Here is a 24,899-nt window from a genome sequence, read left to right as displayed (position 1 = left end):
AAAAAATCAATCTTGTCTAGAGGATTTTAACATGGCCCAGAGTCTCATATTCAAAATATTCAGGATACAGTCTAAAACTACATACAAAGAACCAGAATATGTGAATAATTATCAAAGAAAAAGTAAGATATTGGAATTATCACAAAAAAATCTTTAAAGTAGCTAGTATAACTATGCTTCAAAAGGTAAAGGTGAACATTTTTGAAATAAATATAAAGATAGAAGTTTTCAGCAGAGAAATAGAAAGAATAAATAAGAACCAAACAGAAATTTTAGAACTGAAAGATATAACATCTGAAATAAAACATCCATTGAATGGTTTCAATAGCAGGAAGGAGATGACAGAGGAAAGAATCATTGAACTTAAAGATGGCTGAACAGAAATGATCCAATCTGAACAACAGAGAGAAAAAAAATTGGGGAGGAAATGCACAGAGCCTCAGAGACCTATGGGACAATATGAAAAGGTTTAACATTCATGTCATTGGGGTCCCAGAAGCAGGGGAGAAAAGATTGGTGCAGAAAACACATTTGAAAAAATAATGGGTAGAACTTTCCCAAATTCAGGGAAATACCTAAATTTATAGTTTCACGAAGCTCAGCAGATCTCAAAAAAGAGAAAATTAAAAAAAAAAAAAAAAAAACCCACACCCAGACACATCATAATCACAGTGCTGAAAACCAAAGATTTGAATAAAATATTTTTTGAAAGCAACCAAAGAAAAATGATATATTGCATATAGGGAACATTCAAATGTCATTATTGAAATGACTCTGCATTTCTTATCAGAAATCATGGATCCAGCACAAAGAAGAGCAGTGCCTTTTAAGTGCCGAACAAAAGGAACTGTCGGCCCAGATTTCTCATAGGGACTCTATAAAACTATCCTTTGGGAATGAAGGCAAAGATCCCAGATAAAGGAAAACTAAGAGAATTCTTTGCCTGCAGAGGTGCTCTAAACAAATGCTAAAGAAGTTCTTCACCCTGAAGGGAAATGACACCATCAGAAAACTTGGAACTGAAGGAATAAAGCAGCTGCAACAGATATGTTAAATTTGTCGGTAGGTATAACAATTTTCTCCACCTAAGTTTTTAAAAATATGTATGAATGTTAAGATAAAAATATTAACATTGTCTGAAAGGTTTTCAATGTATGCAAACGTAATCCATATGACCGCTATAACATAATGGGTGAAGCTAGAGGGACTTACTTGGTTTCAAGGCTTCTACATTTAATTGAAGTAGTAAAATACTAACTTCAAACTGTAAAAACACACTGTATACTCATAAAAATCCATATGACTGTGTAATACAAAGACTGAACCCTATTATAAACTATGAACTTTAATTAATAATAATGTATCAATTTTGGTTAATCAATTGTAACATATATACCACAGGAGTGCAAACAGGAATGCAAGATGTTAAAAATAGGAGAAGCAGTGCGCAGGTGGGAGAGGGGATATAATGGAACTCTCTGAACTTTCTGCATAATTCTTTTGTAAGCCTCAAACTGATCTAAAAAATAATAAAGCAAAGAGATAGAGTAAAAAAGCCAATATGTAAATTAAATGGAATAAAAAGTAGTGGATTATTTAAATAATTCTAAAAAATGAGAAATGGGGAAGAGAGCAACAAAAATCTAATGGAAAAACAGAAAGATAATTTTACAAAATGTTAAATCTAAATTTAACCATATAAATAACCACATCAAGTGTAAATGGTCTAAACACACCAATTAGAATACCGAGATCGTCAGATTAGATAAAAATATGAGAGGTTTAACTACATGCTGTCAATAAGATATCCCCTATAAATATAATAATCTAACCATATTAAAAGTAAAATGATGATAAAATATGTGTCATGAAAACAGCTGGACTGGCTATAGTAATATTAGAAAACATACATTCCAAAACAAGAAAAATTATTAGGGATAAGGAAGAATATTACATGATAAAAAATGGCTCAGTTCATCAGGAAGGCATAACAAAAATAGAGCTCCAAAATACATAAAGCAAAAACTGATAGAACTAAAGAGAGCAATAGACTTTAAAAATCCTCTTACAATCATCAATAGAACAAGTAGACAAAATCAGCGAGGGTATAGAAGACATAAATATTACTGGACAATTCAATCTAATTGACATATATAGAACCTTTCACTCAACAATAGCAGAACACACTTTTTTCAGCTGTACATGGTAAATTCACAAAGAGAGACCTATATTCTATACCATAAAACAATCTTAACAAATTTAAAAACTGAAATCATGCAAAGTATGCTTTCTGAACACAATAGAATTAAATTAGAAATTAAAAAAATAATAATAGAAAGATATCTTAAAAATTCCCCAAACATTTAGAAGTTAAAAACACATTCTAAATAATCTGTGGGTCAAAGAAGTCTCAAAAGAAATTAGAAAATATTTTAAATGATAATGAAAATACAACAGATCAACGTTTGTGTGCAGCTAACACAGTGTTTAATGGTAATATTATAGTATTTAGTGCATTTATTAGTGAAGAAAAATAGATCTAAAAACCAATAACCCAAGCTTTCACCTTAGGAAACCAAAGAAAGAAAACCAATTTAAGCCTAATACCAGAAAAGAAATAATAAATATTAGAACAGAAATCAATGAGGTTAAAAAACAAAAATGATAAAGAGAAGCAATGAAACCAAAAGCTATTTCTTTGATGTTGTTATTGTTAGTTGCCATGGAATCAATTTTCAACTCATAGGGACCCCATGGGACTGGTTTATGAGGTTTTCTAGGCTGTAACCTTTATGGGGAGCCCTGTTGGTGCAGTGGTTAAGAGATAGGGCTCCTAACCAAAAGGCTGGCAGTTTGAATCCACCAGCCGCTCCTTGGAAAAGCTATGGGGCAATTCAATTCAATGGCAATGGGTAATCTTTACAGAAGCAGACTGCCAGGTCTTTCTTTCGTGGAGCTGCTGGGTAGGATCAAGCCACCAACCTTTCAGATTAGCAGCCGAGCACTAAATTGTTACACCACCAGGTTACTCAAATCATCCTATACCTAGTTTAAAAATTGAATTTAGAGAAAAAATCTACCAACAAAGAAAACTACAGGCACAGATACTTTCTTTGATTATTCCTACCAAACATTTAAGGAAAAGGTAGTTTTAATTTTATATAATCTCTTTCAGAAAATAGAAGAGAGAACACATCCCAATATGTATGATGAGGCCAGCACCACCGTGATACCAAAACCAGACAGACATTACGAGCAAACACAGACTAATATCCCTAAAAAAAAAAAATATCCCTAGTGAACATAAATACCAAAAAACTTCAAAAATATTAGAAAATTGAATCCAGAAATATATAAATAGGATAATAGGTTATGATGAGATGGGTTTTATCCCAGGAGTAGTTCAACATTCGAAAATCAGTTTAATTTGCTATATTAACAGACTGAAAAAACATAATATCATTTCTATAGATGCAGAGAAAACATTTGACATTTTAACACCCATTAATGATAAAAACTCTCAGCAAACTAAGAATAGAACGGATTTCCTTTATCTGATGAAAGGGATTTACAAAAAACCTGCAGCTAACACCAAATAAAGTGGTGAAAGACTGACTGAATTAAAATCAACACATACTGTATTTACCTGCTTTCTTCCTTCCAACCATTATTTCCATTACTTTGTTTTTGACAAGACAATATTTTTCTGCACACAATTCTTTTTCTCTCTTGCTTCCTCCATCAAACATTCTTAAACCCCCAGATACTTTAAGACCAATAGTTCCCAGTGGAAACATGCATTTTTATAGCACTCAGTTACTGTCTAGAGAGTATTGTTATTTGATGCTCTTTTGAGTTTTTGAAAAAAGGCAGACTTCTAACAGTGATAACCGTTCACTTCAGTCTGCATGGAAAAAACACTGTACTTGAATACATAGCGGCGGTGCATTTTAAAATGTATTGCTATTTTCCTGTCTACACAAAAAATAAATTAATTAATTAAAAAAAACTGACATGGAGATATGAGTGTTCCTCTCCATTTTATTTCTACCAAAACAAACTTAATTTATCTGACTCTTATAGAAACGGAAACATAAAGACTTTTTTTTTTTTTCTTAAAGCAGAGTTATAGTAAATTCAGGTCTGATCTACTTAGCAAGTGGCTAAACAATCCTAATATTTTACCCTTGACACATTCAGATATAACCCTATTACACATTTAACGTTATCACTAGCCTTTGAAATTCTGATTTGCCAAGAGCCATCAGGCGTCTCTAAGCTCTGAAATGTGTATGTATAACAGAGGATTGCTATGAGTTGGAAGCTACTCAATGGCACCTGACCACAAGAAGCTCTGAAAGTTAATTATATCCTAACTTGTCCAAATTTTATAGATTCTTCCAGTTTCCCTAAATTATCTACTCCTCACTCAGCTGAGATAATATGTCTAATGCAGTTAGCACAGGGTTAGATCCTTGGTAAGTACCCAATATTGTTGCTACTGTTGTTAAAAAAAAAAAAAAAGTTAGGTGCTGTCAATTCTCGCTCATAGCAACCCTACGTACAACAGAATGAAACACTGCTCAGTCCTGCACTATCCTCATAATCACTGCTATGTTTGAGCACGTTGTTGTAGCCACTGTGTCAATCCATTTCACTGAAGGACTTCCTCTTTTTTGCTGACCCTCTACTTTACCAAGCATGGTGTCCTTCCCCAGGGACTGGTCCCCCTGATAACATATCCGAAGTATGTGAGACGACGACTCACCATCCTTGCTTCTAATGAGAATTCTGGCTGTACTTCTTCCAAGACAGGTTGTTTATTCTTCTGGTAGATTCTTCACCAACACCATAATTCAAAGGCATCAATTCTTCTTCAGTCTTCCTTATTCACTATCAAGATTTCACATGTATATGAGGCGACTGAAAATATCATGGCTTGGGTCACATGCACCTTAGTCCTTAAAGTGACATCTTTGCTTTTTAACACTTTAAAGAGATCTTTTGCAGCTGATTTGCCCAATGCAATGCATTGTTTGATTTCTTAACTGCATCTTCCATGGGCACTGATTGTGGATCCAAGTAAAATGAAATCCTTTACAACTTCAATCTTTTTTCCATTTATCATGATATTGCTTATTGGTCCGGTTGGGAGGATTTTTATTTTCTCTATGTTGAGATGTGTAGTCCACACTGAAGGCTGTGGTCTTTGATCTTCATCAATATTATCATTATCAACCAAGTATCTCTGGTGAATGGAAGGCACTACTCAAGTATATAAGATACTTATCGGATACTTCAGAATGATCACCTTGAACCTATTTTCTGAACCCTCTCAGCATAAGATTATATCAACGAAATAAACCAATAATGAAAATTTTTAATATTCCCTTCTTAGTAAAATTTCTGCCATAACTTCTTGCTAATATTTCAACATTTTTACAAACAAATAGCAAAAATGTAGGGGTTATGGTTCCTTAACACTGTTTTCTATTCCCATCCCTCCCAAAATGTATGTTGTCCTGAATAATAATCATGGAAAGATCTGGAATCTTAAAAGCAGAAATGTTCATCAAAGTTTTATTACCATTGAAACACTAAGCCCAAGAGAAAGGGTACATTTATTTGTTAGAAAATAAGATGCAATCTGGTCTCCAGTGGATAAATATAGATGTCTTGCTAGGAGGGACTAAAGTATAAATTGTAAATCAAAGCAATGAAGACATAACTATCATTGTGTGGAACATGACCAGCGATTTTCACAGTTGCTTGGGAAGAACCAAAGCTCTTTTCTGAGAGGAAAACATGAGCAACAACAATAACAACAATCAATTCTTGCAGGCTGAAGTTGATCAGCCGCCCAGCAGGGCAAAGTAAAAGTAAAGTTCGGCTTCTAAACTTTCATAAGCCTCCCCTATATCTCTACTAAGAGCTCAGCTGCTAACCAAAAGGTCACCAGTTTGAATCCACCAGCAGCTCCTTGGAAACCCTATAAGCAGTTCTATGCTGTCCTCCTATAGGGTCGTTTTGAGTCAGAATTGACTTGACAGCAATGGATTTGGTTTGGTTTGCTATCTATATGTCTGTGTGAGTTCTCACATTAAACACCAGCAAAGACTGTCTGTATTCTACATACTTGCTAAGTAATTCAACAACAAGCTAGCTGCCATCCTGTACTTGTTAAAAGACACTTAAATATCTCCTATTTTAGAGACAAGCTGGTGCACGTATTTTTCATTTATCTAGGTGCTCTAATTTCTCTTTGTAGATGATCGAGGAGCAGAGTACCCAGTACTTAATTTCAGTCCCTGTTATGGATTGACTTGTATCCCCGCAGAAAGTTAACGTTGAAACCCTAACCCTTTTACCTGTAAATACGACCCTGTTTGGAAGTAGGAATTTTCTTTTATTGTGGTCAATATGAGGTCATACTAAAGTAGGGTGGGTGCTAAACCTAGTCACTTCTGAGAGGTGTCTTATAGAAAGAGTGAGATACACATAAAAAGACATGTTGTGCACAGAAGATGACATCACATATGTATCTATAAGCAGCAAAGAAACACCAAGGATTGCCAGCAGTCACAGAAACTAGAAGAGAGGCCCAAAGAAGGAACAGATACAGTCAGCCCCTGATTTGACTTTCAGCCTCCAGAACTGTGAGGAAGTTAATGTGTATTATTTAAAGCCACTCACTTGTGGTATTTCTCCTTAGGCAGCACTAAGAAACTAAGACAGTCCTCCAAAGCAGAGCTTTGTAACTGTTTCCTCTACATCAACATAATAATTAAATTTAAATTTAGTTCCTGCAATTAGTCTTCCTAACTGCAATTTACTTAGTTAAAAATGAAACTATATAACACAGCTTTTCTTTTTTGCTTCAGTTATTAGAAAGCTTTGTGCTTTATTCAGGGACAACTGTCTCAGGTAACTTCTCCTTCAACTTCCTATAGGTGGTCTCCTCAGTTTTGTATTACATTCAAATTGCACATTACTCAAACCCTTGTAAAAAATGCAGTAAATAAATGCTAAAGAAGCCATATGACAGGATAATTTATTGAGCAATAAAGAACTGTGTTCAATGAAGTTTTAATTTGTAAAATGATTTTCATGCACACTAGTTACAAAAGTTTTTAAGAATAACTAGCCTTCACATTTAATGGTTAACTCTGTTTTAAAGTTTTACATCTCAACCATTTTTACCTTAAATACCATCATTGCTTTTTCATCATTAAGTACTAATTGCTTTTTCAGCAGTAAACTGTCTAATAACTAATCAAAGTAATTCATGTAACACAGAGCTAAATATATTCTACTGGATGGTTCACCCAAGCTATTTCTAACATACAAAGCTCCCAGGAAGCTGGCCCAGTGATAAAAGGCCCATGGTTATATGAACTTGAAAATAACCCAAGCGACGATTGTCTTCACACTGGGGCAGGCTGAAGTCCTTGGCTTCTGGAGAGTGAGACCTGGAGAAGAGGGTGAGGCTAGATGAGTCTCCAGAATTCTCCCAGCCCAGACTCCAGATGATTTATCTACTAAGCAGAAGATTCCAGGAATTGTAGCCACTGTCTTGGAAGCACCAGTCAGCCCAGAACCCAAAAATACATCCGTGTGTTTTAAGCTGGTACCACACCAGGGACCAAGACAGAAGGTGGAACAACCACCCCATCACCAACAACAACCCACAGCTGCATATTTCATTAACGTGGAAGAATAAAACCTTTTATAAGAATGGAAATTCCAATTTCAATTATTTATGGCAGAGTTTTGCTCTATTTGCTAAAAACTGATTAAAATTTATGCAAAAGTGATCTGGGTTTTTTTTTTTTTTTTTTTTTGGATGTTTGTTTACCGTAGTCTCTAACACTAAACTATTCCAATATTAATATGAGAAAGAAGTGATCATTCATATGCAACATAATTAAAAAATTTAGTTAAGTAAAAATGCTTTAAATACTCAAAAACGTTACTAGCTATAATTGTTAAATGATGCACAAATAAGTTTAGTGATTATTTAACAAAGATCATTTGTGAGAAAAGTTATTTTCCTTACATGATGATGATCCCATTATCAATGGAAAATGAGTCAGAAGGTAACCCAGCAATATTCCAAGCTCGAATTGTCACAGCTTCTCCTAGGGTACCCATAAGAGAATAATCATCTGAACAGGGGATGTCTCTTCCTTTGCACAGATTTGTCCATTCCTTGGTTTGGTTCTTTAAAACACACAAAGCAAAATACAGAAATGGGGCTGGAGGTTATCACATGGAAGCTTTGTATACTTCCCGATGACATTTCATTCCTTGAGTCAACAATCCATTGTTGAAACTCTACCTTAAAAATGATTTGTGTTTATCAGATTTTGCTTAAATAAAACTAAAATTCAGAAGGTGATGCTATGAAGTCAAATACAAATCTTAGAGTTAAGGTTAAGATAAAGTCTAGATCACTTAATAGTGAAATCAGAAGGAACAGCAACATCAGAGACTCTTTGGGAAAAGTAAAGACATGGGGTAATATAGTGAGATAAGGGAAAGACGAAATTGCCTTCATGCCTTTATAGAGTTGAGATGGGATGGGATGAAGAGGCTACTTGAATCAGGGATGAGTACAGTGAATTCAGACAAAGAGATATGAATTTTGGTTGTGTTTTTTTTTTTTTTTTTTAGCTAGTGTGTGGCTTTGCCTTTGTCAGTAAATCCAAGGTCTCAGTTCTGGGTATCAAGGCTCCCCTCAAACATCTATGTGGTGATTTGGCTGGCAGCCCTCAGTCTGGTAGAGGCAGGGTGAATGTGGAATCAGCATGACACAGTCCCTCGGAATAAGTCTGTCAGAGAGGGCTGGGTTGAAAGGAATGGTTCTAGGTAGAGCTAAGCAAGACTGTACTTTTAACAGAGCAGAGGAATACTAAACAGGAGCCAGTGCAGACACCCAGGGGTATATTCTGAACGAACAGAGAAGGGATAAGAGTGGCTGCAGCTATTCTTTTCATTGTTCCACGTCAGTATAACCCACTGCCATCAAGTTGATTCCAACTCACAGCGCCTGAGTAGAACTGCCTCAAAGGGTTTCCAAGGCTGTAATTTTTATGGAAGCAGACTGCCACATCTTTCTCCCATTGAGCAGCTGGTGAGTTTGAACCTTCTGGTAAGCAACTGAGCACTAAACCACTGTGCCACTAGGGCTCCTTCAAGCCAGTGTAGGAGAGTAGATAAATAGTGCTAAATTGGATTTAGGTGACCAGGGGCCTCATTCCTGTACTGTCATTAACCAGCTGTGCAACTCTGGGTGACTCACTTGATCTTTAGCTAGAAGAATATGAAGGCTGTGGACCAGCACAAGGGCTACCAGAACCCTAAAGACAGAGGCACCATCTATGCGAGTATTATAGTTTGGTTAAAAAAAAAAAAAAAGACAAAACAAAAAAACTCAACCAATCAAACAAACCAAAACAGTGGCCACCAAGTGTCAAACTTGCTTAGGAGAACGTCTCGAAATTAAGTGAGGCTCCATTTAGACCATGTGCAAGCAAATCCTTTGTAAAACTAAAAAGCCCTATTAAAAAGTGAGTTATTATTTACTCTCTCTTCTTGCTTCACACCAAAAACTAGTAAGTAACAAATGTTCTGAATTTCTCACTTCTCTGTATTCTCATTACCCTCGCTGTCTTCTTTTTCTTTTAATTTTTCTAAATCTCTCCTCCTGCTTGGACAGGGACATGTCCTGGGTTGGATTACAGCTCAATTTTCCTAAACAGAGCTGAAGAATATGCTGGTCTCATTCAGGAAGAAACTGAAAAGTGGAAGAACGAAGTAGGGAGAAGGAATAGGGTTAGAAGTTTAGTCAGGGAGTAGGAATGCAGGGAACTTGGCATTGGTTTTCTAAGCAAAGAAGACACTTATCAACTGAGCTGTAGGCAGGCTCGCCTTTTCCTCCCCTAAAAGTTCCACTCTCTGAAGTGATTTTGAAATGACTTACGACTGAGACTCAAAGGGAGTGGTTGATTTAAAAAAGGATGGGGAGACTTCATACTTTTATACCTGTTTAAGAACTAAAATTTTATCATTAGGGCCTATCATTTCATATTATAATTTAAAGTAGAGTCTTTTGTTTCTAAAACCTATTATAGTTTAAAAGAACATTTCTTACAGAATCTTTTAGCTACTGGGTGGGTTTATAAGATACCTAAAATATACAACTAGAAATCATCTTAAAATATTTTGCTCCTTATACTTACAAACAAAACAAAACAAAAACCCTATGATTAAACATTGGCTGTGAATGGAGGGTCAAAAAGAGACCTTAGAGATGGAATAGTATTCCTTACCTGTCTATAGTTAGATGTAAAGGCTCCCAGGTAAGCCACAACTCCTGAGGAAATGAGGATATCACCCGTCAAGTTGATGTACAACTCCCCCAACTCCAGAGCTGTTTGGCTCCATCGTGTTTTCTCACCTCCAAGGCCTCCAATCAACTGCTCAGCTCTTTCTAGTTTTTTGCTGCACAAATCAACCTAAAAAATAAAAAGTAAGACTTTACCAATACTACATGTACAATAAGTTTAAAAATCTATAAGATTTTACCCTCAGAGATATTCTTTTTAATTACAAACTTCTGTCTGGAATTTTTTTTTTTTTAATCTAAAAGAAAAATGTGACGTATTTCATTATGAATACTGAGAAGTCCATGACATTTTAGAATAATTTTTTTCTATATAAGTTATGTACCTGAACACAATTTGTGAAATTCATAATGGATTTTCATATAATGCAAATAAGAAATCCATTTTTTTTTTATTTACAAGACTGTCTTAGAGCATAAGACTGAAAGTTAACTAATAAAGGACATTCTCTCACAAATTTAGATGTTTTCGCTCCATTTTAGAGAATGCAGATGAATTTTATTTTAAATACTCTACAAACATTTTTTCCTCATTTAGCTTATGGTTGATTTAATGATAACTTTAAAGGTTTAAGTGTTTAAAATTTTACTAGTTTATGCCTATTTACAAAGCATGATTTTCAAGATGTTAAATTGTGTCAGTCTATTTAGATACTTACAATTAATCTCAAATTAGGACATCAGTCAGTAGCTGAGAGCCCACTTTGTGCATAAGATTGCCAACCAAATTTTATTATGTATAATTAACCAATGTGATAAACAAAGGATAATTATGAAGGTGGCAAACTTGAAAAGCCATTTCAATCTACGCAGTGGCAATATTCCAGCAGAATACCAGTATTATTTTGATTTAATTTTTAAGTTTTATAGCATTATTATTTTTGGAAGAAGATAAAAAGTAAAGGTTATTTTGGGATTGAAAATGAAATAATTTACATGAAAAGACATTAAAAAACTGATAAATGCAAAGGCATTTCAATTATTTTGGAAAAAGAATCTGACTTATACTTTTTCCCACAGCTATTAATACTTATGTCAAATAAATGTTTTTAAATTAAAAGATGAAAAACACTCCATTGGTCTATCTAAAGATATTTTTTAAAGAGAAAAATGTATTTAATTTTTCATACTTCCTAAATTTAAACCTTTTTTCTTTTAATTTCCTCTCTTTAAATATCTTTGTTTTCTAAGTTTCTTCATCCATTTTTCTTTCAATAATGTTTATTATAAACTGAATCTGGTCTTGGACTACAAAAAGTTGTCATCAAAACTACTACATAAAAATATTTAAAATATTTTAAGATTTTTTTTCCTCCAAAGGCATATTTTTGGTACACATATATGCATATGTTCATTTTGTTTCCCCTTACTTTTCCAACATTTTATTATGAAATTGTTTTTAAACATGTATCAGGATTGAAAAAACTTTGTAGTGAGCAACTGCATATTCACCTATTGGTTATATTATTTAAACTAAAACAGATCCTTCAGAAATTATGCTCCGTAACATATCACACTTCTAAAGATTATACAATGTCATATATTTGTGCAAAAATAGAATTTGTGCTCAGATCCTACAGAGAGAGGCAGCCTGGTACTGTGGGGAAGAAGGCATCATTAGAGTCAGACTGCCTGGGTTCAGATCTTATTAGCCTTAACACTTAACAAGCTGAGTTGACCATGGGCAAGTTGCTTAGCCTTTTTTTGCTTTGTGTTTGTTGTTAGCTGCCATCAAGTTGGCCCCTGATTCACGGTGACCTTATGCGAACAGGATCAGACTATCGTGATCCATAGGGTTTTCATTGGCTGATTTCCAAAAGCAGATCGCCAGGCCTTGCCTCCTAGTCTGTCTTAATCTGGAACCTCTGCTGAAACCTTCTAGCCTAGAAATTCAGCATCACAGCATTATATAAGTTTCCACTGACAGAAGACTGCTGGCTGCACTTTTTTTTTTTTTAATTGTACTTTAGATGAAGGTTTACAGAGCAAATTGGTTTCTTATTAAACTACACACATATTGTTTTCTGACAATGGTTGCCAACCCACAACATGTCAACACTTTCCCTTTCTCGACCTTGGGTTCTCCATCACTAGCTTTCCTGTCACCTCCTGCCTTCTCATCCTTGCCCCTGAGCTGTGTGCTCATTTAGTCTCGTTTTGTTTTAGGGGCCTGTCTAATCTTTGGCTCAAGGATGATCCTCAGGAGTGACTTCAGTACTGAGTTAAAAGGGTGTCTGGGGACCATACTCTCAGGGTCTCTCCAGTCTCTAACTGACCAGTAAGTCTGGTCTTTTTGTGTGTGTGTGTGAGTTAGAATTTTCTTCTACGTTTCTCTCCAGCTGTGTCCAGGACCCTCTATTGTGATTCCTGTCAGAGCAGTTCGTGGTGGTAGCCAGTTACCATCTAGTTGTGCTGGACTCAGTCTAGTAGAGGCTATGGTGCTTGTGGTCTATTGTCCTATGGACTAATTTTTCCCTTGTGTCTTTGGTTTGCTTCATTCTCCCTCGCTTCAGACAGGGTGGGACCAGCGGTGTATCTTAGATGGCCGCTCGCTGGCTTTTAAGATGCCAGACACCATTCACCAAAGTAGGATGTAGAACATTTTCTTTATAAACTCCGTTATGCCAGTTGAGCTAGATGTCCCCTGAGACCACGGTCCCCACAGCCCTCAGCCCAGTAATTTGGTCCTTCAGGGAGTTTGGATATATCCATGAAGGTTCCGTGACCCTGCCTTAGTCAGGTTGTGCTAGTTTCCCCAGTATTGTGTACCGTCTTACCAAACAAAAATTGTTAACTCACGGGCCAAACAAAAACAGATTTGACCTGCAGGCTATTGTTTGTCAAACACTAATTTACAGGAGAAAGCAGGATTGATGCATTATTACTTTTTAGCACAAACACCATTCTTATTCACAATAACAGAGAATGTACTTATCTCTGTCTGTGTCATCACGTACCTGGTTTTCCAAGTCAGCCTTCTTTTGTTTATTTAATTCCAGTGTGTCCTGAAGCTTGGCCAGCTTGTCCTGTACTTCCTGAAGGGCTGCCTGCTTCTTTCTAAGACCATCCATGGCAATTTTAAGCTCCCCTTCAGCTGCAGCCAGTTTTATCTTTTTGGGAGCTACAATTTTTGCCACTCTATGAAAAGTGAAATTGGGAAATTAAATATTCATTTAATACTCTAGTGCACTTTCTACCACTGAGTTTACTTTTCTAATATCCTTTCTGTGACTTGAAGCACACCTTTAAGTAAAATCTACATTGATTTCTCTATCCTGCATTTCTTCTAAGGATCAGTCCAACCTTATCCCAGCACATAAGAAATGACTGCTAAAGCAGATGTCAAATACTGTGTTTTCAAGTAAATATTTTTTAACTGAAATAAGATATTCAATAGTCACCAGTGTGAATTTTAGTGATTTTCCCACAGAAAGATAGGATATTCACGTAGAATATCACAACGTTAGCAGAAACTATCCTAATTGGTTATGGCATAACTGTTATGAGCAGAAGGTGAGATATTTTATCTTGTCATTTTTCTTTTTCTTTAATCCCAGAATATACCCTGAACCAAAACCAGCTATCTTATAAACAGGCATGTTGGTAGTAAACAGGCCTATGAAGGAAAAATGAATGTAAATTCTCTTCCTACTATCTGGAACCACCATGCGCCTGTCAGTTTGTTACATTTGCATGTTGCTGTGATGCTGGAAGCTATGCCACAGGTATTTCAAATACCAGCAGGGTCACCCATGGTGGGCAGGTTTCAGTGGAGCTTCCAGACAAAGGCAGACTAGGAAGAAAAACCAACCAGAACCAAACCCAGCGCTGTGGAGTCGATTCCGACTCATATCAACCCTAGAGGACAGAGTAGAACTGCCCCATAGAGTTTCCAAGGAGCAACTGGCGGATTCGAACTGCTGACCCTTTGGTTAGCAGCTGTAGCACTTAACCACTATGCCACCAGGGTTTCTAGACTAGGAAGAAGGACCTGGCAATTTACTTCTAAAAAACGTGGCCAGTGAAAATGCTTTGAGTTGCAGCAGAACGCTGTCTGATATAGTGCCAGAAGATGAGCCCCTCACGTTGGAAGGCACTCAAACTACTACTGGTGAAGATCTGCCTCCTCAAAGAACAGTCGACCTTAATGATGTGGATGTAGTAAAGCTTTTGGTACTTTCATTTGTTGATGTGGCATGACCCAAAATGAGAAGAAACAGCTGTAAACATCCATTAATAATTGGAACAAGGAAAGTACAAAGTATGAATCTAGGACAACTGGAAGCTGTCAAAAATGAAATGGAATGTTTGAAGATCAATATCCTAGGCAAATGCACTGGTATTGGCCATTTTAAATTGGACAATCATATGGTCTACTATGCCGGGAATGACAGATGGAAGAGGAATGGCATTGTATTCACTGACAAAAAGAACATTTCAGTATATATCCTGAAGTACAATGCTGTCAGTGATGTGATAATATCCACACACCTACAAGTAAGACCAGGTAATTTGATTATCATTCAAACTAATGCACCAACCACTAATGCCAAAGATGAAGAAATGCAAGATTTTTACTAAATTCTGCAGTCTGAAATTGATCAAACATGCAATCAAGATCCATTGATAAAAAAAAAAAAAATTTTTTTTTTTTAGTTACCGGTAATTGGAATGCAAAAGTTGGGGAAAAAAAAAGAATGAGCATTAGTTGGAAAATATGGCCCCGGTGACAGAAAGGATGTTGGAGATCACGAGACTTCCTTTCACATACCTTGTCATGGCCCCAAACATATATTATAAAAACATGTACTATATAGTGCAATGATTCAAATTGGGTATGAATTTGAAAGACATCCTGTAATGGTTGCTTTTGGAAGAAATAACTAGCAATTTTTACACTTTTTTGGTATAAATGATTTTCATACAAACATCAAAAAGGCTCTCTTACAAAGAATACATATTATGCCAGCACTTTCAAAGTGTGGTTCAAGAACCCTTGGGAGTCCCTAAGGTACCTCCCCATTCAAGGGGTCCATAAGTTCCTCCCTAGTCCAACCAAAAATCTGTGTGAAACAAGATTTTCTTCATATACTTCAATCAAAACAATGCATCACAACAGACTGAATAAAGAAATAGAGTCCATCCAACTGTCTTCAATTAAACCAGAGATATATAAAATATGAAACAATGCCACTCTTTTCACTAAGAGGTTTTTTTTTTTAAGGCAGATGTTTTTTAATACAGTAAAACCTGTGAAAGCCAGAGCCTGTGTAAGGCAGAAACCTGTCAGAGAAGGAAAACTCAAATATTTTCCACTAACAGTGAGAGACAGAAAAGTGTTAAGACTGCACCCTGTCAAAGGCAGAAAACTTACGAGACCTGGAAAGACAAGGTGGCCCCATCAAGTTCCGGCTCTCATAGGTTTCACTGTATAAAATAAGTTGCTTATGCAAACCTGTAATGTCTTCATTGTTATTTTCAAAAAAACAATTAATAATAAAATTATTTTAAAATTTGTTTTAATTTCTAATATGGTAAATAAATGAAAGCTCTTTGAGGCTTTCAATAATTTTTTTAAGAGTATAAAGGCTTCCTGAGTCCAAAATGTTCAAGAACTGCTGCATTGCACTATTTTGATTGCTGTAATTTTGTTTCCAATAAATATGAAAATACATAGCAGGTATTATATACGATTTTTTGAGGAGTCTCTCACCTCAATTGCTTTTAAGTTTCATGTTGTCTAAGTGACCGAATGTGAAAGTAAAACACACCAGTTAGTTTTCTTTTCATCAGGACTTACTTATCATATGAATCCATTGCTATGACCCATTTGCACAGGCCTTCTGCAGCTGTGGAAGCATTTCTAATCTTTTCTGGAACAAAATCTGGATTTGGAATATAGTTTTTTCTTATGATATTCATATAAGCTGCAGGAATATTATCCTTGTCATATTCATGAAGTGACTGTAGAAATCTAATGTCACCCAGAAGTCTCTTTGCTGGACCCCAAAAATCTTCTATTTTTTTTCCTGAGCCTGTTGGGTCAGGGATTTTGTCAGCTTTGATGCCTTTCAAGATGCATATAGCCTCCATCACAAGCTTGACGCCAGCAGGAGGACTCTTCATGGATTTTACCACTGTAATGTCCTTGAAATAACAACACGAAATGCTTGTTAAGTGTAGTTGGTTCCTATTTTCAGACTAAGCCTTAGCATACAGAAGGGTTACTCTGTTCATTGGAGAGGAATGGTGACAATGGTAGAAGTGTGTTAAAAAGTGCTGAGAAGTGTTTCCCAATGGAAAAGTTAAAAACAAATAAGAATAATGAGAAGAAACCCTATGTGAGATACTTGAAGTCTACTTCCAAAAACACATCAAACAGAGATGTGGACATCACAAAGTAGAGTTTTCTAGCTTCTTAAAAATGATAAAATAGATGTTCAATCTAACATTAGAAAAATACAGAAAAAATTACACATATAAAGGCTTCCTATAATCCCATGGGAAACCCTGGTTGCCTAGTGGTTAAACGCTATGGCTGCTAACCGAAAGGTTGGCAGTTCGAATCCACCAGGCGCTCCTTGGAAACTCTATGGGGCAGTTCTACTCCATCCTATAGGGTCGCTATGAGTTGGAATCGACTCGATGGCAATAGGGAATAGGTTATAATCCCATCATATATAACTACTGTAAACATTTTCATTTATATTCTTCTATACCTTTTTCTGCTACAAACCAGTGCATATGCTATATTTTAAGCAATGAAATCATATTATACATGACATACATGCTCTATTTCAATAAGAAGATATAGTGGACATCCTTCCATGCCAGTGAATATTTATATTATTGTTTTTAATGACTGCATAGTGCTCCAATGTAGAGACATGCACTACACTTCTAATTTTTTCCCCTATTTTTTACTATTACAAGAACTGAAATGAATTAAAGACTATACCTTATATTTATAAAGCTTTTGGCACTTAGTGACAAATTGTTAGAAAGTATATAAGAGTGCCTATTTAACTACACTCTTTTGAGCACTAGTAGGCATTCTGCAGGCAAAAGATTTTTTTTTTTTTACATGAGATGAAGGTTTACAGAGTGAAGTAGTTTCTCATTAAACAATCAATACACATATTGTTGTGTGACATTGGTTAACAACCCCACAACATGTCAACCTTCTTGACCTTGGGTTACTCATTACCAGCTTTCCTGTCCCCTCCTGCCTTCTTGTCCTTGCCTCATTTTGTTTTATGGGCCTGTCTAAGTTTTGGCTGAAGGGTGAACCACAGGAGTGACTTCAGCACTGAGTTAAAAGGGTGTCTGGAGGCCATAGTCTCAGAATTTCTCCAGTCTCTGTCAGACCAGTAGGTCTGGTCTTTTGTTCTGTTTGAATAACTGTTTTGTTTGAATGACTGCCTCTTGGGCTAAGCACAAGTGTGTATCATAACAAATTATAGATAACATTGCAAAGCCTGGGAATTCCAGAGTAATTTATTGTGCTCATCCTCTGGCAGTTCCCTGTTGATATACCACTGCAGCCACTTTTCAATGATCTTCAGCAAAATTTTACTTGTGTTTATGATATTAATGATGTTGTTTGATAATTTCTGCATTCTGTTGTATCTCCTTTCTTTGGAATGGGTACAGATATGGATCTCTTCCAGTCGGTTGGCCAGGTAGCTGTCTTCCAACCATAGACAAATGAGCACTTCCATGACTGCATCAACTTGTTGAAATGTCTCAACTGGTATTCTGTCAATTCCTGGAGCCTTGTTTTTTGCTAATGCCTTCAGTGTAGCTTGGACTTCTTCAGTACCATCAGTTCTTGATCATATGATACCTCCTGAAAAGGTTGAATGTCAACCACTGCTTTTCGGTACAATGACTTTGTGTATTCCTTCCATCTTCTTCTTCTTTCTTTTTTAATGTACTTTAGATGAAGGTTTACAGAACAAACTGGCTTCTCATTAAACAGTTAGTATACATATTGTTTTATGACATTGGTTGACAACCCCATAATATGTCAACACTCTCCATTCTCGACCTTGGGTTCCCTATTACCAGCTTTCCTATCCTTTCCTGCCTTCAGGTTCTTGCCCCTGGACTGGTGTGCCCCTTAAGTCTCGTTTTGTTTCATGGGCCTGTCTAATCTTTGGATGAAGGGTGAACCTTGGGAGTGACTTATTACTGAGCTAAAAAGGTGTCCAGGGCCATACTCTCAGGGTTTCTCCAGTCTCTGTCAGGCCAGTAAGTCTGGTCTTTTTTTGCGATCTGGAATTTTGTTCTACAATTTTCTCTAACTCTGTCTGGGGCACTCTATTGTGATTCCTGTTGGAGCAGTTGGTGGTGGTAGCCAAGCACTATCTAGATGTGCTGTACTCAGTCTGGTGGAGGCTGTGGTACTTGTGGTCCGTTAGTACTTTGGACTAATATTTCCCATGTGTCTTTGGCTTGCTTCATTCTCCTTTGCTCCAGATGGGGTGAGACCAGTAGAGTATCTTAGATGGCCGCTGGCAGGCTTTTAAGATCCCAGACACTACTCACAACAGTCGGATATAGAGCATTTTCTTTATGTTATGCCAGTTGAGCTAGATGTTCCCTGAGACCATGGTCCTCAGCCCTCAGCCCAGTAACTCGGTCCCTCAGGGAGTTTGGATGTATCTATGGAGCTTCCACAACTTAGGCAAAAGAATTCTTGTTTAAATCTGTGTTTCCTTAAATACAAGTGAGGCAGAATGTCTATTGATATTTACTATTTTCACTTTCTCTTTTGTGTATTATCTCTTTATATTACTTACTATCCTACTTTAGAGCTATATTTTCTTATGGATTTCTAAGAGCTCTTTACATAAAGGCATATTAACCTTTTGTCTACAGTGTATTTCACTGTATTTCTAAAATTCTGTCCATGGTATTTCTGGCAAACAAAATTTGTAGATTTTTAGGTACTAAAATGTATCACTCTTTAAAAATTTTTTAATTTATTATGAAAAATACAAAAGAGTATATACAGCATATGTATTACAAATAAGACCACTTACTAGTTTTACTTCTGATTTCTCTCATATGTAGGAAGTCCTTTTCAACTCTAAGGTTATAAACATTTTGACCTACATTTTCTATAATTTTTTAATAATGCAACTATTTAAACTTAAAGCAGTATGAAATCTATTTGGGAATAAGGTGTGAGGAAAAACTCTAAAATTTTCCTCCTCACCCCACCCAAATATTTAGTCAAGATTTCCAACACTATTTTTAAAAAATCTACTCCTATTTTTCTTAATTGAAATTGTTCCCTTTCATACCCTAACTTCTAATACTACATTACATCAATTCTAAGAATGTTATTATAAAAATGCATTGTTGTAAGACATGTTATTTTCTGTATCATCAGGAAAAAAAACACTGACAAACACTGACACAATACTTTATGACATCTGTTATAAGACATATCCCAATTATAAAAGTGTTTAAATATGAAAAAAGTGAATCTCAAAATCAACAAAATACATACTTGGGTCTTATTCCTCTATTACTGTAGTGCAAAGTTCTTGTAATAACTCTTGTTTTATGATAGGTTATATCTGGCCACTTTCTTCCTTTTCAAAATTGTCTTAGTCATGCTCATGCATTTCTTTTTCCACATGAATTAGGAATATTTTTGCCAATTTCAAAATGATTTCAACTGAATTAAATTTGGAGACTAATTTGGAGAGACAGACTAGATTGTACCATGCAATGTTAAGTATTTACTTCAGCTATGATGACATGTTTCCTATCAAGTGCATGGCTGTGCACTTACCTGTGCAGTAAGAGTGTCAAGGGCAGCTAGGGCTGACTCTAATATTGGCAAGGCCCCTGCCAGGTCAGCATCACATTCGTCTTTGATGGCTTTGGCAGCCATAGCTTGGTCATTTGCTATTATTTCATCAGCTTTCACTATTTTTTCAGTTTTGGCAACCTCTACAGACTCCCTCTCAATGATTACCATCATTTCATCAACTTCTTTGCTAGCAACTTTTAATTGAGGATGCAAAGCCTCCAACTCAGTTTGCATTGTGGCTACTTGAGATGCAGCAGAGTCCAGTTTATCCAAACCCACTTCATACCTCTTCTTCATTTTTACTACTTCACTGAAAACAAACAGATAAACCAAGGTTAGGCTTGAGAATTTGTATTCTTCAATGAAAAAAGCCTTGTCTTTTTTGTATCCCCAAAGCACCTAGCAGAATGATCTGTTTTACTAAAATTGTCCCTTGACTACATCATCTCTTTAATTAATTTCCATCCCTATTAGTTTTTTAAAAACTTCAGAGTTCTTGAGCTTTCCCAGCCTTTTCAAGGCATACCTGATGGGGTGTTCTAAAAGATTTTCCCACATAACAATTTGTCAAACAATATGAACTCTGGAACATTGGACTATGTGCAATTAAGAGCAGAGAATAAGTCTTGTTCATTTTTGTTATTTCCAGCATCTAGTTGGAATATCTAGTCACACGACGGAAATTCAAAAGAATAAATACACTAGGCAAGGGGGCTTCCTGTATCAAAATGGATGATGTACCTCTAAAACTAGTCACCTTGGGAAGTTTATTCCAGTGATACTATTGTTCCTTAAAATATTGTTATAACCACTTCTTTTAAACAGACTTCAATGCCTAAAATATATTATTTTGAATGTTATCAAAGGTGGCAAAAGATTTCAAGATATATTAAGTATTTTGAAATAGAAATTTTTTTATTAAGGGAAGTATGACCGTTGCAGTGCATTCACAAGCAGGGGTGCCGTAGCTCTCCTAGGTGTCATGGTCCACCCCCCTGGGTTTCAGTCACACCGTTGTTAATTCTTCCATTGACCTATAGAAGAAGTCTACAACTCCCACCCAAGCCTGTTCCTTGACTTGGCTGGATTTTATTATTATTTGGTCTTTTAAATTATTGTCTTTCCATGTATATTGTATGATCTTTAACTTAATACAAGCTTGCTTTTTTTTTTTTTTTTTTTTAATATTTTCCCATCCAGGAAGATCATAAGCACTTAGGTAACAAATCTCATCACTTCATTATTATTTTGGGGGTGTAAAATGATAAAATAATAGCTGATTAGAAATAATATTTCAATGTAACTTAAAATTTTTATCTGCATTCATATATGTTCTCTAGATAATTATAGTTTATGCATAGAGATAACTATTTTTCCTTATAAATTGTTTTAATTTTTAATATTTGATATGCCGTAATGTTTCAAAGTAAAAGATGACACATTTTAGAAATCTCCCTTATAGAACAGGCTAGATGTAGGGATTGAACCAGCCTGATAATTGTCATAAAGGCAGAGGATTATTAAAAATCTTCAATTGAGTGCTAAACTGGCTTGACCTGAAAAAGGTAACCAGGAGAACATTGAAAAGACTGTCATAGGAAAAAAAAATTTAGAAGTGAGGGCATGCCACATGTCAAATTCCCTCTGTGTGAGCAACATATTTGACGGTTAATGTGGACTAAGGAGACTGCGTATGTGTTACCATATTACCTGTGAGTTCAGTTTCGGGAGAAACCCTGTGGAACAAGCACAGGAAAGTCTCATTCCTGCCAGCATGAAGTATGGTGGTTCATCCTACTGCAACGCTTTGCTAGCTAAACCACTGGCTTCCTGACAGGTGATCTGATGATCTGCTTCTAGCTTTAGCTATTAAGGAAAGGGTAACTACAGGCTAGAAATTCTAGATTGAGGTAAGAGAAAATTGAAAAAAAAGGAAAATTTTAAAGGCAAATAAGAATATCTGCAAACACCTAGAAAACCATGAAACCATTATTCTTTCAGGCTGTAAGTTTGCGTCTCATTTTTATAACCTTTCTTTTAGTTAGGATGGCCTTAAGCATTGTGAGAGCATAATCAAAGTCATGAGTAACATCCAGAATTTAATCAGAATCTCTAAGTGCTTATGATCTTCCTGGATGGGAAAATATTAAAAAAAAAAAAAAAAAAAAAGCAAGCTTGTATTAAGTTAAAGATCATACAATATACATGGAAAGACAATAATTTAAAAGACCAAATAATAATAAAATCCAGCCAAGTCAAGGAAGAGGCTTGGGTGGGAGTTGTAGACTTCTTCTATAGGTCAATGGAAGAATTAACAACGGTGTGACTGAAACCCAGGGGGGTGGACCATGACCCCTAGGAGAGCTACGGCACCCCTGCTTGTGAATGCACTGCAACGGTCTTGAAAGCAGGGACTCAAACAGACACTTATACAGCAATGTTCACTGCAGCACTATTCACAACAGCCGAAAGGTAGAAACAACCTAAAGGTCAAGATGAATGGATAAATAAAAATGTGGTATATTCATATAAAAAAACTTGTGCTATCAAGTTAATTCTGACTCATAGCAACCCTATATGACAGAGTAGAACTGCCCCACAGGGTTTCCAAGGCTATAATCTTTGTGGGAGCAGACCGCCACATCGCAACTGGTGGGTTCGAAGCACCGACCTTTGGGTTAGCAGTCCAGTGCTTAACAACTGCGCCACTAGGGCTCCTTATTATACAGCCATAAAAAGAAATGAATTTCTGATACATGCTATGACAGGGATTAACCTTGAAAACATTATGGTGAGTGAAGTAAAAGTCACTCACAAAAGGAAAAATATTGTACTATCCTGCTGGTATGAAACACCTAGAATAGGCAAATGCATAGAGAGAAGAGTTTATTAGTGGTTACCAGGGGCTGACAGGAGGAGAAAATGGGATAGTTATTGCTTAACACGAACCGAGTTTCTGTTTAGGATGATGAAAAGCATTTGGAAATGGATAGTGGTGATGGTTGCACAACATGTTGAATATAGTTAATGTCACTGAATTGTATGTTTTAAAATGGTTAAAATAGCAAATATTTTGTTATATATATTTTAGCACAATTTTAAAAAATGCTTGTGATAGTGGGTTAGCCACAGGAGCTCTGTGGTTAAGCGTTTGGCTGCTAACCAAAAGGTTGGCAGTTCGAATCCACCAATGGCTCCTAGGAAACCCTATGGGGCAGCTCTACTCTGACCTATAGGATCACTATGAGTTGGAATCGACTCAACAGCAGTGGGTTGGTTTGAGTTTTGGTACAGAGATGTATACAAAAATCGAACTCAATAGTATTAATATTTTTGTGTTAAGGGATATATCCACATTTGGTGCTTTAAATACATGTTTTAATATTTTAAAAATTGTATCTTTTGATTAACAGGTCGGCCTTGCAATTCCAATTTAAATTGTATAACTGAGCAACAGATATAGATTTGTGTTTGTAAGTCAAAATTCCATTAAGTTAACAGATAATATTCAAACATTTAAAAGAACTTAAGGTTCAACTTACTAGATTTATAAATTATTTAAGTACCTAAGCGAAAAAAAAAAAAAAAAACAAACCCAGTGCCGTCATAAGTCAAACCTTAAAAGAGAAACAATATCATAGCTGGAAATGGGAAATGTAATACAGAAAACTTCGTTTAAGTGAGTTTTTTAATGTGACCAGACATTATAATCAAAGATGCTCTTAAAGGTGATAGTTAAAATTTTCTAAATAAACTTTCTAGTTTAATGTTAAGTTTTTAATTATTATACGTAATGAGTATTCATTTTCAGGACCAAAGAAACTTGTGAATATACCTTTTTTGCATGTAAAAGCCACCGTCAAGGACATTAAAGCACTCACATTGACACTTGCTATAGTACATAAGTTTACTGATGTTTATGCCGATGTTTTCAAATGAGAGTTTATTTAGAGAAGTGGCCATGTATATTGAGTGGCTATCTCTGGGATCTCAGCTGTTCAATACTTAAGGATAAAAGTTTGTCTATTATCTAATTACTCATGTAAGAAAAATTACTTTTTCTAGAGGTGCTTACCAAAATATCATTGTCAAAACCTCCTGAGGCCACAACATAGCTCTGAGTGGCACATCTTTCTTCTTTCTTCAAATATGACCATATGTACTGAAGAATAAGACCCAGTGCCTATCTTCAAAATGTTTGTGGATTAAATCATTTCAAGATTTAACAAAACTCACAGTATATTTATATAAAGCTCTATTACATCATAGTTATGTGATTTTTGTACACACAAATATTTTAACACCATCACTTACTTAGAAATATGAAATTTCACTCTTACCTTCTTTTCTTTTCTAACAACAGCTTGAAGGTGGAGATTAATTCGAGATAAGAGGTAGGAGTCACATAATTATATCTTTGAAGCTCAATGTAGAAGGAGTTTGATAAGTTTATAGTAGAAGTGTGGAAGCTTTTACACATGTCGATACAGCCATCTCGTGTTTCCTCTGACATTTCAATGTCTTCTAAGAAGCGTGAGGCAACTGCCTGTAGTGCATCTTCAGGCCATGACTAAATTTAAGACAAATGATTTAGGACCTCATCAAAGTTACCAATGTGAGTTTGTTACTACAGCAGCCCTTTACAATTTATGGATGTTGCAGATG

At 35.7% G+C, this 24,899-nt stretch overlaps 1 protein-coding gene across 1 annotated transcript in view; it reads right to left on the bottom strand.

Moving 5' to 3' along the window:
• DNAH7 (dynein axonemal heavy chain 7) overlaps window positions 1–24,899 on the bottom strand; it is a 262,133-nt gene that overhangs the window by 87,320 nt on the left and 149,914 nt on the right. Inside the window, exons 42-47 of the mRNA XM_023542658.2 lie at window positions 24,575–24,804; window positions 20,214–20,544; window positions 16,206–16,552; window positions 13,363–13,543; window positions 10,332–10,517; window positions 8,057–8,220 (exon numbers count right to left, since the gene is read on the bottom strand). Coding sequence (XP_023398426.2) covers window positions 8,057–8,220; window positions 10,332–10,517; window positions 13,363–13,543; window positions 16,206–16,552; window positions 20,214–20,544; window positions 24,575–24,804 — 1,439 coding nt within the window. The remainder of the gene's footprint in view (window positions 1–8,056; window positions 8,221–10,331; window positions 10,518–13,362; window positions 13,544–16,205; window positions 16,553–20,213; window positions 20,545–24,574; window positions 24,805–24,899) is intronic.

Source organism: Loxodonta africana, chromosome 6 (assembly GCF_030014295.1).
Source record: "Loxodonta africana isolate mLoxAfr1 chromosome 6, mLoxAfr1.hap2, whole genome shotgun sequence".
NCBI classification, from domain to species: Eukaryota; Metazoa; Chordata; class Mammalia; order Proboscidea; family Elephantidae; genus Loxodonta; species Loxodonta africana.
The sequence above is the reverse complement of the archived record's forward strand: the minus strand, read 5'-3'. Positions and strand labels throughout refer to the sequence as shown.